Source organism: Paroedura picta, chromosome 3 (genome assembly GCF_049243985.1).
Source record: "Paroedura picta isolate Pp20150507F chromosome 3, Ppicta_v3.0, whole genome shotgun sequence".
Lineage (NCBI taxonomy): Eukaryota > Metazoa > Chordata > Lepidosauria > Squamata > Gekkonidae > Paroedura > Paroedura picta.
The window spans coordinates 173,741,524-173,756,286 of record NC_135371.1 but is presented as its reverse complement, the minus strand read 5'-3'; the positions used below and the strand labels follow the sequence as shown (position 1 = coordinate 173,756,286).

The 14,763-nt window shown below is 56.1% G+C and overlaps 1 protein-coding gene across 1 annotated transcript in view; it reads left to right on the top strand.

Annotated features, from left to right (window-relative positions):
• Positions 1 to 2,579: 2,579 nt before the first annotated feature.
• Positions 2,580 to 14,763, top strand: part of SYP (synaptophysin) — a 29,233-nt gene continuing 17,049 nt past the window's right edge. The window contains exons 1-2 of the mRNA XM_077329723.1: positions 2,580 to 2,681; positions 11,809 to 11,874. Coding sequence (XP_077185838.1) covers positions 2,664 to 2,681; positions 11,809 to 11,874 — 84 coding nt within the window. The 5' untranslated portion in view covers positions 2,580 to 2,663. The remainder of the gene's footprint in view (positions 2,682 to 11,808; positions 11,875 to 14,763) is intronic.

Below are 14,763 nucleotides of genomic sequence, written 5' to 3'. Positions count from 1 at the left end.
GAGAGGAGATTGTGCCATTACGGAAGGTAAAGTGGGAGGTTTCAAGCAGCACAGCAGTTAGCGCCACGGTAAAAATAATTGGCATTTCCAGGGCTGGGAAGAAGAGAGAAGAACTGTGTGTTTATCCTCTGCTTCTCACTGCCCGAAGCGGTTTACAGATACGTCTCTCCCCAACAGAGACTTCCTCTCTCCCCTTCCTCCTCTCCCCAACAGACACCTTGTGAGGTAGGTGGGGTTGAGAGAGCTCTGAGAGAACTGTTCTGCAAGAACAGCCCTGAGAGAACTGTGCCTGGCCAAAGGTCACCCAGCTGGCTGCATCTGGAGGAGGAGTGGGTGGGTGGGGGGATCAAACCCAGCTCTTAATTCCTGTACCACACTGGCTCTCTTTCAAAGAACAAAGCTGGGATAGTCTCTTGGACCTGAGTTCGAAATGATCAACACTGCAGGGACCGTCCATCTAAAAAGAGAACGGGAAAGAGCTTGGGCTGGAGGCAGAACGTAATTTGCATATGCTCGTTCAGATTCAGATTCACACCTAATTATTCTAATTTAAACAGAAACACAGCTGCCTATAGTGCCAGCTATCCGGGGGCTAACTGTCCATGGGGAATTTTCCCAGAGCTGTCCTGCTCTCCGTTCTATGGGCTCATCTTCTTGGATTCACCCCAAACCTCCAGGGTAGCTATAGCAGTCCTTCTTCCATCTGCAGGGAGCTCTGGGGACCCTGTGGCTGTTCAGGAACATGGCTTCCACCACCTTTTCAGGCCACTTGACCGGACAGAGACAGAACCTTTAAAGAAATAGGGCTTATTCTCTGGGGGGGGGGAAGTAGATTAGCTAGCTAGCTCCATCTTTTCCTGGTCTGGAGAGACTCTACCGCAGTTCCAGATTACTATGATGTCCAGATTAGACTACTGTAATGCACTCTGTGTGGGTCTGCCGCTGGAGACTGTTCGGCAACTGCAGACAATTCAGAATGCAGCCACTTGGAGCAAAAGAGTTCCTTCTTTCTCACCTGCCTCCTGCAAGTGCTTCCCAGGCCCGACTTGAAGTGGTGCTTTGAACCTTCAGCACCACCCATGGTCTGAGCCGAGGCTACCTCAAGAGCAAATTCCTCACCTACCTGGGTCAGGGTAGCCCTCTCTGGACAAAGAAATACCTGGAAATATGGGGCTGGAGCCTGAAGAGTGAGGCGTTAGGTGAGGTGAGCAGGGTATAATGGCAAAGCAGCCACCTTGGCTAGGGGAACTCATCTCTGTTGTCTAGAGCAGGGCCAGTCAACCTGTGGTCCTCCAGATGTCCATGGACTACAATTCCCATGAGCCCCTGCCAGCGTTTGCTGGCAGGGGCTCATGGGAATTGTAGTCCATGGACATCTGGAGGACCACAGGTTGACTACCCCTGCTCTAGAGAACAGCTGTAATTCTGGAGCTTTCCGGCCGTCACAACAGGTCATAGAGGCCCTGATAAGAACATCATAAGAGCCCTGCTGGAACAGGCCAGTGGTCCATCCAGCCCAGCATCCCATCTCACAGTGGCCAGCATTCCTCTTGTTATGGACAGTGCTGTGAAATAATCAGAGCCACAACAAAAATGGCTGGCAGCAAAAGGTTTTATTTAGAATACATGTTTGCAAGCATGGAGAGAGAGCCCATTGGTGCGTCCTCTGAAAGTCTGTGACTGAACAGCTTATTTTTAAGACCTTGATACGTCATCGTGACGTATCCTTCCCTCACTGTCCCTTTGACCAATCAGGTCCACCACGAAGGGCGTACAATCTTACCTATCAAGGGTGGCTATGTATCTTATTACAATTTTCTCTCTTTGTTTTACAGTGACTTTCCTTTTAAGCTACACATTTCCTGTTTTGAAGCAAGCTCATCTGTAGATATCATGCAGCTTGTTGTTACATCCTGTCTCAAGGCCATTTCAAAAGTCAGACAAAGAAATGGATTTCTTTGCTGGCAGGGGCTCATGGGAATTGTAGTCCATGGACATCTGGACGGCTGCAGTTTGACTACCCCTGAATCCATATCACTCTGGACCACCACAACAGGGCAGAGAAGCCGAGGCCTTCATAAGGACATCAGAAGAGTCCTCCTGGACCACACCAGGGGTCCATCTAGCCCAGCATCCTGCCTCACCCAGGGGCCAACCAGTTCCTCAACAGGGCAGAGAGGCCGAGGCCTTCATAAGCACAGCAGAAGAGCCCCGCTGGGTTAGACCCGTGAGGGTCCATCCAGCTCAGCCTCCCGTCCCCTGACGTTGCCTCCTGGCTCTGAGATTGAGAGGTTGACTGCCTCTGAATGTAGAGGCATCCCCTGATAGCCCCTTCCTCCACGAATCTACCTCCGGCCATCACCACCTCCTCAGTTTCCCAACAATCTCCAGGCCTTTCCAACCCCAGAGTTGGCAACCCTCTCCTTTTGCTCCCAGTCAGCATGGCTGGCTTTGCCCAAGACTGCCATGGCTCCCTGGCTGGCTTCCCCTGCCAGCCCTTCCAACGTCATCACCCCCCCTCCTGGCTCTTCCACCTCCCCCCACCGCCGCCCTCCTCCCCCCTCCCCTCTGGGCCCCGCCCCCGAGGCTGTTCCCGGGCCGCCCTTCCCCCCTCCGCCTCCCCTGCGCTCTGCTGCGTCGCCCTCGCTTTTCCCCCAGCAAAGATGGAAGTCGTCAATCAGGTAGGCGCTGCGGGTTTCAACACCAGGGACAGCGCCAGGGCGCCCGGCCGGGGCTTGCAAAAGAGGGGGGGACCCCAGCAGGCGGCCTGCCCCCCCTCCTGCCTCATGCACCCCCCTGCAATGCTGCCCCCCCTGCTCCCTTGCTGCCCCCCCCCCCCCAGCCCAGCCAAGATGCTGCGTTCTTCTTGCCCGTGCAATTCAGGGCAGCGGCGACCAAGTGCGGGGAGGGGGGGGGGGAAAGGATGGAGGCTCGCCTAACCTTTCCCACTGCAGCAATTTGCAGCTAATGCATTGGCCGGGGGGGGGGGGGAGGCTGCTCTGGCATTGCTGCAGTGGAGCAGATGGGAGCCTGGGGGGGAGGTAGAGGGGGGAGGGAAAGGATCCTTCCCGGGCGCTCCTCGAGGGAGAGGCGAGATTGTGGCCCCTGTTTCCAGCCCCCTCCCCCCCAAAAGAAAACCCTGTCGTTTGCAAACGCTTTAGGACCGGGAGGTCGGCGAAGGTGGGGGCTTGGAGCCCGGAGGTCTTCTGTCATTGCAGTCAAGGGGGGAGGGGGGGCAGGAGCCCTGATGGCAGAGGCGGCGGAGGAGAGCTGGGCGAAGTTGGGGAGCCCAAGGAGGGAGATAAATGGGGTGGGCCAGACCGAAAGAGCAAACCAGAAAATATTTCTGATTATTTCCCTTTACTCCAGTTCACCAGCAGCAATCGATACCACTGCACTGGTGCTGGTCAATAGCCCCCTGCGGGCATTGCCAGCAAAAGGGGGGGGGCATCCCATGTTCAACGGGGGCGAGTGGGATGAGTCACGACACCCGCTAGGAACAAGGGGGGGGGGGAGAGAAGATTTATGGAGCCAGATCGCTGCATGCTATACTGTGTGTGTGTGTGGGGGGGGGCTGTTTTGGTTCCCCAGGAAGGCAGCCCCCCCCCTTTCCCACAAAGATGTTGTTTTTCTTGCTCATTCGGATAGAAGGGAGGCTTGGAGCCTAGGAGGACTGGTCATTGCTTCTCTTGGGGGGGGTTGTCGGCAAGAATTGGGGGGGACCTATGATGAGGGAGGGGGAGCTAGCAGAGCTCCCCCTCTCTCCACTGCACCAGATGGTCGCAAAGAGCATCAACATGGCTGTAGCTGATCCAGCAAAAGAATTTCGAGGCATGGAAATGAAGTGGGGGGGGGGGAGAGGATAGGAGCAGGGGCTATTGGGAGGGAGGGAGGGAGGGGGACCATGGGCAGGAATCTTGATTCTTGCAGCAGTTCTGGCGGGCATACAGGAGAGGGGGGTCTGTGCTGCCAATCAATAAAGGGGAGCTGATGGACGCAGGAGCAGGCGGTGGGACCCGGGGGGAGGGAGGGAGAAGCACTCCAATGGCATTGGTCCTATTTGCAAATTGTAGCAAGGGAGGCTGAAAAGTGGGATGGCAAGGAGGAAGGGCCAGGAAGAAGGTGGCAGAGCCTCTGCTTGGCAGGCAGAAGGTCACCGATTCAGTCCCCAGCATCTCCAGTTAAAGGGACCAGGCAGGAGGGGATGGGAAAGATCTTGGCCTGAGACCCTGGCTCAGTGGCAGAGCCTCTGCTTGGCAGCCAGGAGGTCCCAGGTTCAATCCCCATTAGCATCTCCAGTGAAAAGGACCAGGCAGGAGGGGATGGGAAAGACCTTGGCCTGAGACCCTGGCTCAGTGGCAGAGCCTCTGCTTGGCAGGCAGGAGGTCCCAGGTTCAATCCCCGGCATCTCCAGTTAGAAGGACCAGGCAGGAGGGGATGAGGAAGACCTTAGCCTGAGACCCTGGCTCAGTGGCAGAGCCTCTCCCTGGCAGGCAGGAGGTCCCAGGTTCAATCCCCGGCATCTCCAGTTAAAAGGACCAGGCAGGAGGGGATGGGGAAGACCTTGGCCTGAGACCCTGGCTCAGTGGCAGAGCCTCTGCTTGGCAGGCAGAAGGCCCCAGGTTCAATCCCCGGCATCTCCAGTTAAAAGGACCAGGCAGGAGGGGAAGGCAGAGTCCTTGAAATGAGACCCTGGCTCAGTGGTGGAGCCTCGGACGATGCATTTGCACAAACAGTTGAGGTGTGGGTGTCTTACTGCTTCGGAGTCGATGCTCAAACTGGGACGTGTTTTCTAACTGGAACCCCATGACTGGACTGTCGGCTGAACTGGTTTGGTTATGTTGCCTCTGTCACGGTTTCGTTTATCCCCCCACCCCTGTGTGTGTGTGTGTGTAAGAAAGAGAAAGCGGAAGAGACAGGGGAAAACAAGGGCCATTTTGTGCTTGTCATTGCTGGAGATAGATGTTGTACCAGGCTGTGAGCATGAAAGTCTGCCGCTGAGATCTTCCCTTAGCCACAAACAGGGCCTTTGGGCCGGCTACTCTCTGAGTCCACCTACCGTGTGGCCGTTATGCTGGCCTACCGTACAAGGGGGTGGGTCCCTGAATAACAGCGATTTGTTTAGTGCACCGGCAGATAAACTGTGGCTCTTGAGATGTCCATGAACTACAATTCCCACAAGCCCCGAGAACCCTCCCTCCTTGGTCTTCTCTAGGCAGTCCTAGGAGAATACTGAAGGAGTGGAGGTCCCCTTCTCCACAAGCACCATCAGCAGGTGGAGCATAAGATGGCCAGGTCCAGGATGGGGAACTTCTGGAGATTTGGAGAAGGAGCTGGGGGAGACAGGGAATTCAGAGGGGTCCAAGACCACAGAGTCCCCCCCTTCCCAAGCAGCCCTTTTCTCCAGGGGAACTGATCTCTGCAGTCTGGAGAGGAGCTGGAATTCCAGGGGATCCCCAGGCCCCACCTGGAGGCTGGCATCCCTGACCCTCAGTGGGGTTCAAGGCCCCAGAATCCCCCTTCCCAAGCAGCCCTTTCCTCCAGGGGAACTGATCTCTGCCGTCTGGAGAGGAGCTGGAATTCCAGGGGATCCCCAGGCCCCACCTGGAGGCTGGCATCCCTGACCCTCAGAGGGGTCCAAGGCCACAGAGTCCCCCTCCCAAGCAGCCCTTTTCTCCAGGGGAACTGATCTCTGCAGTCTGGAGAGGAGCTGGAATTCCAGGGGATCCCCAGGCCCCACCTGGAGGCTGGCATCCCTGACCCTCAGTGGGGTCCAAGGCCACAGAGTCCCCCTTCCCAAGCAGCCCTTTCCTCCAGGGGAACTGATCTCTGCAGTCTGGAGAGGAGCTGGAATTCCAGGGGATCCCCAGGCCCCACCTGGAGGCTGGCATCCCTGACCCTCAGTGGGATCCAAGGCCACAGAGTCCCCCCTCCCAAGCAGTCCTTTTCTCCAGGGGAACTGATCTCTGCAGTCTGGAGAGGAGCTGGAATTCCAGGGGATCCCCAGGCCCCACCTGGAGGCTGGCATCCCTGACCCTCAGTGGGTCCAAGGCCACAGAGTCCCCCCTCCCAAGCAGCCCTTTCCTCCAGGAGAACTAATTTCTGTAGCCTGGTGATGAGCTATAATTCTGGGGGATCCCCAGGCCCCACCTGGAGGCTGGCATCCCTGACCCTCAGTGGGGTCCAAGGCCACAGAGTCCCCCCTCCCAAGCAGCCCTTTCCTCCAGGGGAACTGATCTCTGCAGTCTGGAGAGGAGCTGGAATTCCAGGGGATCCCCAGGCCCCACCTGGAGGCTGGCATCCCTGACCCTCAGTGGGGTCCAAGGCCACAGAGTCCCCCCTCCCAAGCAGCCCTTTCCTCCAGGGGAACTAATTTCTGTAGCCTGGTGATGAGCTATAATTCTGGGGGATCCCCAGGCCCCACCTGGAGGCTGGCATCCCCTGTTGCCATGTCCAGGTCGGGACTCTCTACTGGATTTCGGAGTTGAATCAGGGGAAGACAGGGACTTCGGAGGGGTCCCACGCCCTACAGCTTCAATTTGTTCCAGGGGGACTGACCTCTCCAAGGTGGAGCTCAGTGCCATTCCAGGAGATTTCTAGGCCCCACTGGGATGCGGGCATACCTCAAAGGAAGATGCCCCCATACCTGCCAACACACACACAAACTCACCTGGTTGCTGGCTGGCAGTGGGAGAGCTTTCCCCTGGGGCAGTTCCCTCCTGTCCTGTAGGAAGCCACTTGAAACATTTGCATTCTGTACACACCTTGGAGAGTTGCTGGCTAGACTAGCAAAACGTTCCTTCTCTCCTGAGCCGCAGTTCCCTCTGATGCCAGGGGGTGCGTGTGGTGGGGAAAGATTTAACATTTCACTGTCTAAGACATGAATATTCTGTGTTTTTCACGTGAGTCACTGTCCTGGGCATGGTGCCGGATTGGAAGGGGGCAGGCCCAGAGCGGTGAATCACAGAGATACGCAACGTCCAGCCCCCCTCTGAGAGCAGATAACTCCACTGCATGGGGTGGGACGAGACCCCTCCCGCGGGAAAGGATGAGTGGAAGGAGCAGTGAGTCATTCAGAGAGGCAGCAGGCAGCCTCCGCTGTAGGTGGATGTGTTGGTTTCATATTTCATTAGTCCTTTCTCTTGGTGCTGTAGAAATTCTCCGTTATTGGGTTTTATTGTTGTGAGAGGGGTTGTTTTATTGTTGTCACCTGCCACCCCCTTGAGCCTTCTCAGAATCAGCCTCTCCGTCAGATGGCTATTCAGCCTCTGTTTAAACATCTCCAAAGATGGAGAACCCACCATCTCCCGAGGAAGCCTGTTCCACTGAGGAACCGCTCTGACTGTCAGGAACTTCTTCCGGATGTTGAGACAGAATTTCTTTTGCATTAATTTCATCCCCTTGGTTCTAGTCCATCCCTCCGGGGCAAGAGAGAACAACTCTGCTCCATCCTCTACAGCAGGGTTAGTCAACCTGTGGTGAGGTTTAAGGAGGGGTTTCAATGGGGTGGACTGGTACAGAGTCCAGCTTCCAAAGCAGCCGTTGTCTCCAGGTGATCAGCTCTCTGTCCCCCGGAGATCAGTTGTGATCCCGGAGATCTCCGGTTGACACCTGAAGATTAAACAAAGTTGGCCAAACGGTGCAGTAGAAAGCACTTAGAATCATAGAATATTAGAGTTGGAAGGGACCTCCTGGGTCATCTAGTCCAACCCCCTGCACTATGCAGGACACCCACAACCCTCTCGCTCATCCACTGTCACCTGCCACCCCCTGGAGCCTTCACAGAATCAGCCTCTCCGTCAGATGGCTCTTCAGCCTCTGTTTACAAATCTCCAAAGATGGAGAACCCACCACCTCCCGAGGAAGCCTGTTCCACTGAGGAACCGCTCACACTGTCAGGAACTTCTTCCGGACAGAATAGAATTAAAATCAAAGCGCCTTTTAAAATCATTTCCACCACCAGACGTTTGGTAACTCGACCCAGAGGGTTTCGAGCAGAGCTCTGAATGGGTCTTATCCAAACCCAGCCGTCACAGCACCCTGGTTCCGGGTTGTGGGCAAACTTCTCTGCTGGCTGCTTCCTCTGCTCAGCTAGTAGGTCAGGCTGTCCGTGCTTACACGATTCGACCACCTTGAAGAGTTTGGGACTTTTCAGCTGAGAAAAGAGACACCTAACGGGGGGGGGGGCACGACAGAGGTAGGGAGAGCTGACCCAGGAAACTTTTTCTCCTTCTCTCCAAAGACTCGCTCTTGAGGACACCCAGTGCAGCTGATGGGCAGTAGGTTCAGGATGGGCACAAGGAAACACCACTTTACGCTGAGAGAGATTAAAAGGTAGAGTTCAATGCCGGAGGATGCGGCGATGGCCACAGGAATAAGGAGCTTGAAAAGGGGATTAGAGACTTTTGTAGTGTATAAGTCTATCAATGGCTATGCATCAGAGGCAGGAAATTCCTGAATTCCAGAGCCAGGAGGCAATGCCAGGGGAAGGCCTCAGCCTCTCTGCTCGGTAGCTGGCCCTGCAGAGGAACTGGTTGGCCCCTGGGTGAAACGGGAGGCTGGACTGGAGGGACCCTCCCTGGCCTGACCCAGCAGGGCTCTTCTGAGGGTCTTCTCAGGGGAAGGCCTCGGCCTCTCTGCCCTGTGGCTGGCCCTGCAGAGGGACTGGCTGGCCCCTGGGTGAGACGGGAGACTGGACTGGAGGGACCCTCCCTGGTCTGACCCAGCAGGGCTCTTCTGAGGGTCTTCTCAGGGGAAGGCCTCGGCCTCTCTGCCCTGTGGCTGGCCCTGCAGAGGAACTGGCTGGCCCCTGGGTGAGACGGGAGGCTGGACTAGATGAACTATTGGTCTGATCCAGCAGGGCTCCTTAAGTTCTACTTACATACTTCTGAAGGCCGGTGCTGCACCCCCAAAAGCTCCAGCTATTTGCCAACCCAGAGTTGGCAACCCTGCCCCCCAGGGAGATTCGTCTGTCTCCCTGTCCAGGTGTCTTCTGCCAGTGAGTGAAGACAGCTTTGTTCTGATGGTGTGCCCCCGATAAGTCCTTTCCAGGTATACTTTATCTGTTTTAATAATTGAATTGTCGAATCATTTTAAATGTTGTTTTGAATTGCCCAAGTATTTGTTGTTTTGATGTCTACTGCCATGGATGCCCTGATTAGGTGAAAAGGTGACATGAAAATGTTTTGAACAGAAATATATCCAACTATATATCCAGATCAGACGCGTGATGCAGAAAGAGGATATAAGGGCTGATTTTCTGACCGGAATGGCCCAGCCTTGCCTCTTCTTGTCAGATCTCAGAAGCTAAGCAGGGTTGGCCCTGGAGAGTACTAAGACTGGAAACCACCAAGGAGGTCCAGAGTTGCTCTGCAGAGGTAAACAATGGCGAATCACCTCTCAACGTCTCTGGCTTAACCTTGGTGCCAAAGGTTAGCCCAATCTAAACATCTCAGAAGCTAAGCAGGGTCAGCCCTGGAGAGTACTAAGGAAATCACCAAGGAGGTCCAGAGTTGCTCTGCAGAGGTAAACAATGGCGAATCACCTCTCAACGTCTCTGGCTTAACCTTGGTGCCAAAGGTTAGCCCAATCTAAACATCTCAGAAGCTAAGCAGGGTCGGCCCTGGAGAGTACTAAGACTGGAAACCACCAAGGAGGTCCAGAGTTGCTCTGCAGAGGTAAACAATGGCGAATCACCTCTCAACGTCTCTGGCTTAACCTTGGTGCCAAAGGTTAGCCCAATCTAAACATCTCAGAAGCTAAGCAGGGTCGGCCCTGGAGAGTACTAAGGAAATCACCAAGGAGGTCCAGAGTTGCTCTGCAGAGGTAAACAATGGCGAATCACCTCTCAACGTCTCTGGCTTAACCTTGGTGCCAAAGGTTAGCCCAATCTAAACATCTCAGAAGCTAAGCAGGGTCGGCCCTGGAGAGTACTAAGGAAATCACCAAGGAGGTCCAGAGTTGCTCTGCAGAGGTAAACAATGGCGAATCACCTCTCAACGTCTCTGGCTTAACCTTGGTGCCAAAGGTTAGCCCAATCTAAACATCTCAGAAGCTAAGCAGGGTCGGCCCTGGAGAGTACTAAGGAAATCACCAAGGAGGTCCAGAGTTGCTCTGCAGAGGTAAACAATGGCGAATCACCTCTCAACGTCTCTGGCTTAACCTTGGTGCCAAAGGTTAGCCCAATCTAAACATCTCAGAAGCTAAGCAGGGTCGGCCCTGGAGAGTACTAAGGAAATCACCAAGGAGGTCCAGAGTTGCTCTGCAGAGGTAAACAATGGCGAATCACCTCTCAACGTCTCTGGCTTAACCTTGGTGCCAAAGGTTAGCCCAATCTAAACATCTCAGAAGCTAAGCAGGGTCGGCCCTGGAGAGTACTAAGGAAATCACCAAGGAGGTCCAGAGTTGCTCTGCAGAGGTAAACAATGGCGAATCACCTCTCAACGTCTCTGGCTTAACCTTGGTGCCAAAGGTTAGCCCAATCTAAACATCTGAGAAGCTAAGCAGGGTCGGCCCTAGAGAGTACTAAGACTGGGAACCACCAAGGAGGTCCTTGGTCACAGTGCAGAGGCAGGCGGTGGCAAACCGTCTCCTGAAGTCTCTTGCCTACAGGGTTGGCGTAAATGGGTCGTAACTTGACAGTGCTTTCCCCCACCATTAGGGCCGATGGATCATCATTGTCAAGAAGCTGCGACTCACAAAAGCTTCTTCCCAAACTGCACTGGTCTTCGTGGTGCTCTGTGATTGACGTTGTCATGGCCATCAAGTGACAGCTGACAAGAGACGTTCTTCTGTGCAGCCACCCTGGTCTTCCTTGGTGGTCTCCCATCCAAGGACTAACCAGACAGCTTGCCTGGGCCAGTCCAGCTCAAGGCAAGAGACAAACAGAGGCGGTTTGCCAGGGCCGACCTGGAGATGAGCTGGAATTCCAGGGATCTCCAGGCCACACATGGAGGCTGGCATCCCTGACCCTCAGTGGGGTCCAAGGCCACAAAGTCCCCCCTCCAAAGCAGCCATTTTCTTCAGGGGGTCATTGGCCTGATCCAACATGGCTTCTCTTATGTTCTTACATCTGGGACAGAGAGGCTCTGTCTTCTTGGTGCTTGGGGGGGGGCAGTGTGAGGGCTTTTGGAGCCCTGCTGGTGGACCTCTTGATGGCTCCTGCGTTCTGGGCACTGTGTTGGACTGGGTGGACCATTGGCATGATCCAACGTGACTTCTCTTATGTTCTTATGTCTGGGACAGAGAGGCGGTGTCTTAGAATCATAGAATCATAGAGTTGGAAGGGGCCATACAGGCCATCTAGTCCAACCCCCTGCTCAACGCAGGATTAGCCCAGAGCATCCTAAAGCATCCAAGAAAAGTGTGTATCCAACCTTTGCTTGAAGACTTCCAGTGAGGGGGAGCTCACCACCTCCTTAGGCAACCTATTCCACTGCTGAACTACTCTGACTTCTTGGTGCTTGGGGGGGGGCACAGTGGGAGGCCTTCTAGAGTTCTGGCCCTGCTGATGGACCTCCTGATGGCCTCTGGGTTTTGGCCACTGAGTGACACATAGTGTTGGTCCAGATGGGCCATTGGCCTGATCCAACATAGCATCTCTGATGTTCTTATGTCTGGGGTAGTGATGCTTCTTGGTACTTGAGGGGGAAAACAGTGCCAGGGCTTCTGGAGTTGTGGCCCTGCTGGGGGATCTCCTGATGGCTTGTGGATTTCGGCCACTGAATGTTGGACTGGAGGGGCCACTGGCCTGATCCAGCGTGGCTTCTTTTCTCTTCTAATGGCGCTGTCTCCATTCTCTCTTCACAGCTTGTGGCCGTTGGGCAATTCCGGGTCTTCAAAGAGCCTCTGGGTTTCGTGAAGTTGCTTGAATGGGTGAGTGTCGGATCTCAGTCCACCTTTTAACCTTTTAATCTGTATTACTTACATCTTTTGAAACCAGTTCTTGGACCAGCGACACGTCTGTGAAATGAACAAGACTTTGATTTGACTCTGGGTAATATTTGGGGCCTCACCAATCAAAGAAACTTATTTGGTGGGTGCACAACTTATCTTGTGGGGCTGCCTTTTTGGTGGCAGCCCCACAATTCTGGAACAGCCTCCCTGCGGAAGTGCACTTTGGCCTTCTGTCTCCATCTTGAGGAAACAGTTGAAATCAGCTTTGTTTGGGACTGCCTTGGGTTAAGCTTAGTGGCAGTCCAGAGCGGTGATTTGGAAATTGTGGTCTTTTATACATATTTATAGGGATGCCAACTCTGGATTTGAAAATACCTGAAGCGTTTTTTTTTTAGGGTGGGACCTGGGGAGAACAGGGATGCCAGTGGGGTCCAAGGCCCAAGAGCCTCCCCCTCCAAAGCAGCCACCTTCTCCAGAGGAACTGATCTCTGTAATCTGGAGATAAGCTGGAATCTCTAGACCCTGGAGGCTGGCATCCCTGACCCTCAGTGGGGTCCGAGGCCACAGAGTCCCCCCTCCCAAGCAGCCCTTTCCTCCAGGGGAACTGATCTCTGCAGTCTGGAGAGGAGCTGGAATTCCAGGGAATCCCCAGGCCCCACCTGGAGGCTGGCATCCCTGACCCTCAGTGGGGTCCGAGGCCACAGAGTCCCCCCTCCCAAGCAGCCCTTTCCTCCAGGGGAACTGATCTCTGCAGTCTGGAGAGGAGCTGGAATTCCAGGGGATCCCCAGGCCCCACCTGGAGGCTGGCATCCCTGACCCTCAGTGGGGTCCGAGGCCACAGAGTCCCCCCTCCCAAGCAGCCCTTTCCTCCAGGGGAACTGATCTCTGCAGTCTGGAGAGGAGCTGGAATTCCGGGGGATCCCCAGGCCCCACCTGGAGGCTGGCATCCCTGACCCTCAGTGAGGTCCAAGGCCACAGAGTCCCCCCTCCCAAGCAGCCCTTTCCTCCAGGGGAACTGATCTCTGCAGTCTGGAGAGGAGCTGGAATTCCGGGGAATCCCCAGGCCCCACCTGGAGGCTGGCATCCCTGACCCTCAGTGGGGTCCAAGGCCACAGAGTCCCCCCTCCCAAGCAGCCCTTTCCTCCAGGGGAACTGATCTCTGCAGTCTGGAGAGGAGCTGGAATTCCAGGGGATCCCCAGGCCCCAACTGGAGGCTGGCATCCCTGACCCTCAGTGGGTTCCAAGGCCACAGAGTCCCCCCTCCCAAGCAGCCCTTTCCTCCAGGGGAACTGATCTCTGCAGTCTGGAGAGGAGCTGGAATTCCGGGGGATCCCCAGGCCCCACCTGGAGGCTGGCATCCCTGACCCTCAGTGGGGTCCGAGGCCACAGATTCCCCCCTCCCAAGCAGCCCTTTCCTCCAGGGGAACTGATCTCTGCAGTCTGGAGAGGAGCTGGAATTCCAGGGGATCCCCAGGCCCCAACTGGAGGCTGGCATCCCTGACCCTCAGTGGGTTCCAAGGCCACAGAGTCCCCCCTCCCAAGCAGCCCTTTCCTCCAGGGGAACTGATCTCTGCAGTCTGGAGAGGAGCTGGAATTCCGGGGGATCCCCAGGCCCCACCTGGAGGCTGGCATCCCTGACCCTCAGTGGGGTCCAAGGCCACAGAGTCCCCCCTCCCAAGCAGCCCTTTCCTCCAGGGGAACTGATCTCTGCAGTCTGGAGAGGAGCTGGAATTCCGGGTGATCCCCAGGCCCCACCTGGAGGCTGGCATCCCTGACCCTCAGTGGGGTCCAAGGCCACAGAGTCCCCCCTCCCAAGCAGCCCTTTCCTCCAGGGGAACTGATCTCTGCAGTCTGGAGAGGAGCTGGAATTCCGGGTGATCCCCAGGCCCCACCTGGAGGCTGGCATCCCTGACCCTCAGTGAGGTCCAAGGCCACAGAGTCCCCCCTCCCGAGCAGCCCTTTCCTCCAGGGGAACTGATCTCTGCAGTCTGGAGAGGAGCTGGAATTCCAGGGGATCCCCAGGCCCCAACTGGAGGCTGGCATCCCTGACCCTCAGTGGGTTCCAAGGCCACAGAGTCCCCCCTCCCAAGCAGCCCTTTCCTCCAGGGGAACTGATCTCTGCAGTCTGGAGAGGAGCTGGAATTCCGGGGGATCCCCAGGCCCCACCTGGAGGCTGGCATCCCTGACCCTCAGTGGGGTCCAAGGCCACAGAGTCCCCCCTCCCAAGCAGCCCTTTCCTCCAGGGGAACTGAGCTCTGCAGTCTGGAGAGGAGCTGGAATTCCAGGGGATCCCCAGGCCCCAACTGGAGGCTGGCATCCCTGACCCTCAGTGGGTTCCAAGGCCACAGAGTCCCCCCTCCCAAGCAGCCCTTTCCTCCAGGGGAACTGAGCTCTGCAGTCTGGAGAGGAGCTGGAATTCCAGGGGATCCCCAGGCCCCAACTGGAGGCTGGCATCCCTGACCCTCAGTGGGTTCCAAGGCCACAGAGTCCCCCCTCCCAAGCAGCCCTTTCCTCCAGGGGAACTGAGCTCTGCAGTCTGGAGAGGAGCTGGAATTCCAGGGGATCCCCAGGCCCCAACTGGAGGCTGGCATCCCTGACCCTCAGTGGGTTCCAAGGCCACAGAGTCCCCCCTCCCAAGCAGCCCTTTCCTCCAGGGGAACTGATCTCTGCAGTCTGGAGAGGAGCTGGAATTCCGGGGGATCCCCAGGCCCCACCTGGAGGCTGGCATCCCTGACCCTCAGTGGGGTCCAAGGCCACAGAGTCCCCCCTCCCAAGCAGCCCTTTCCTCCAGGGGAACTGATCTCTGCAGTCTGGAGAGGAGCTGGAATTCCGGGGGATCCCCAGGCCCCACCTGGAGACTGGCATCCC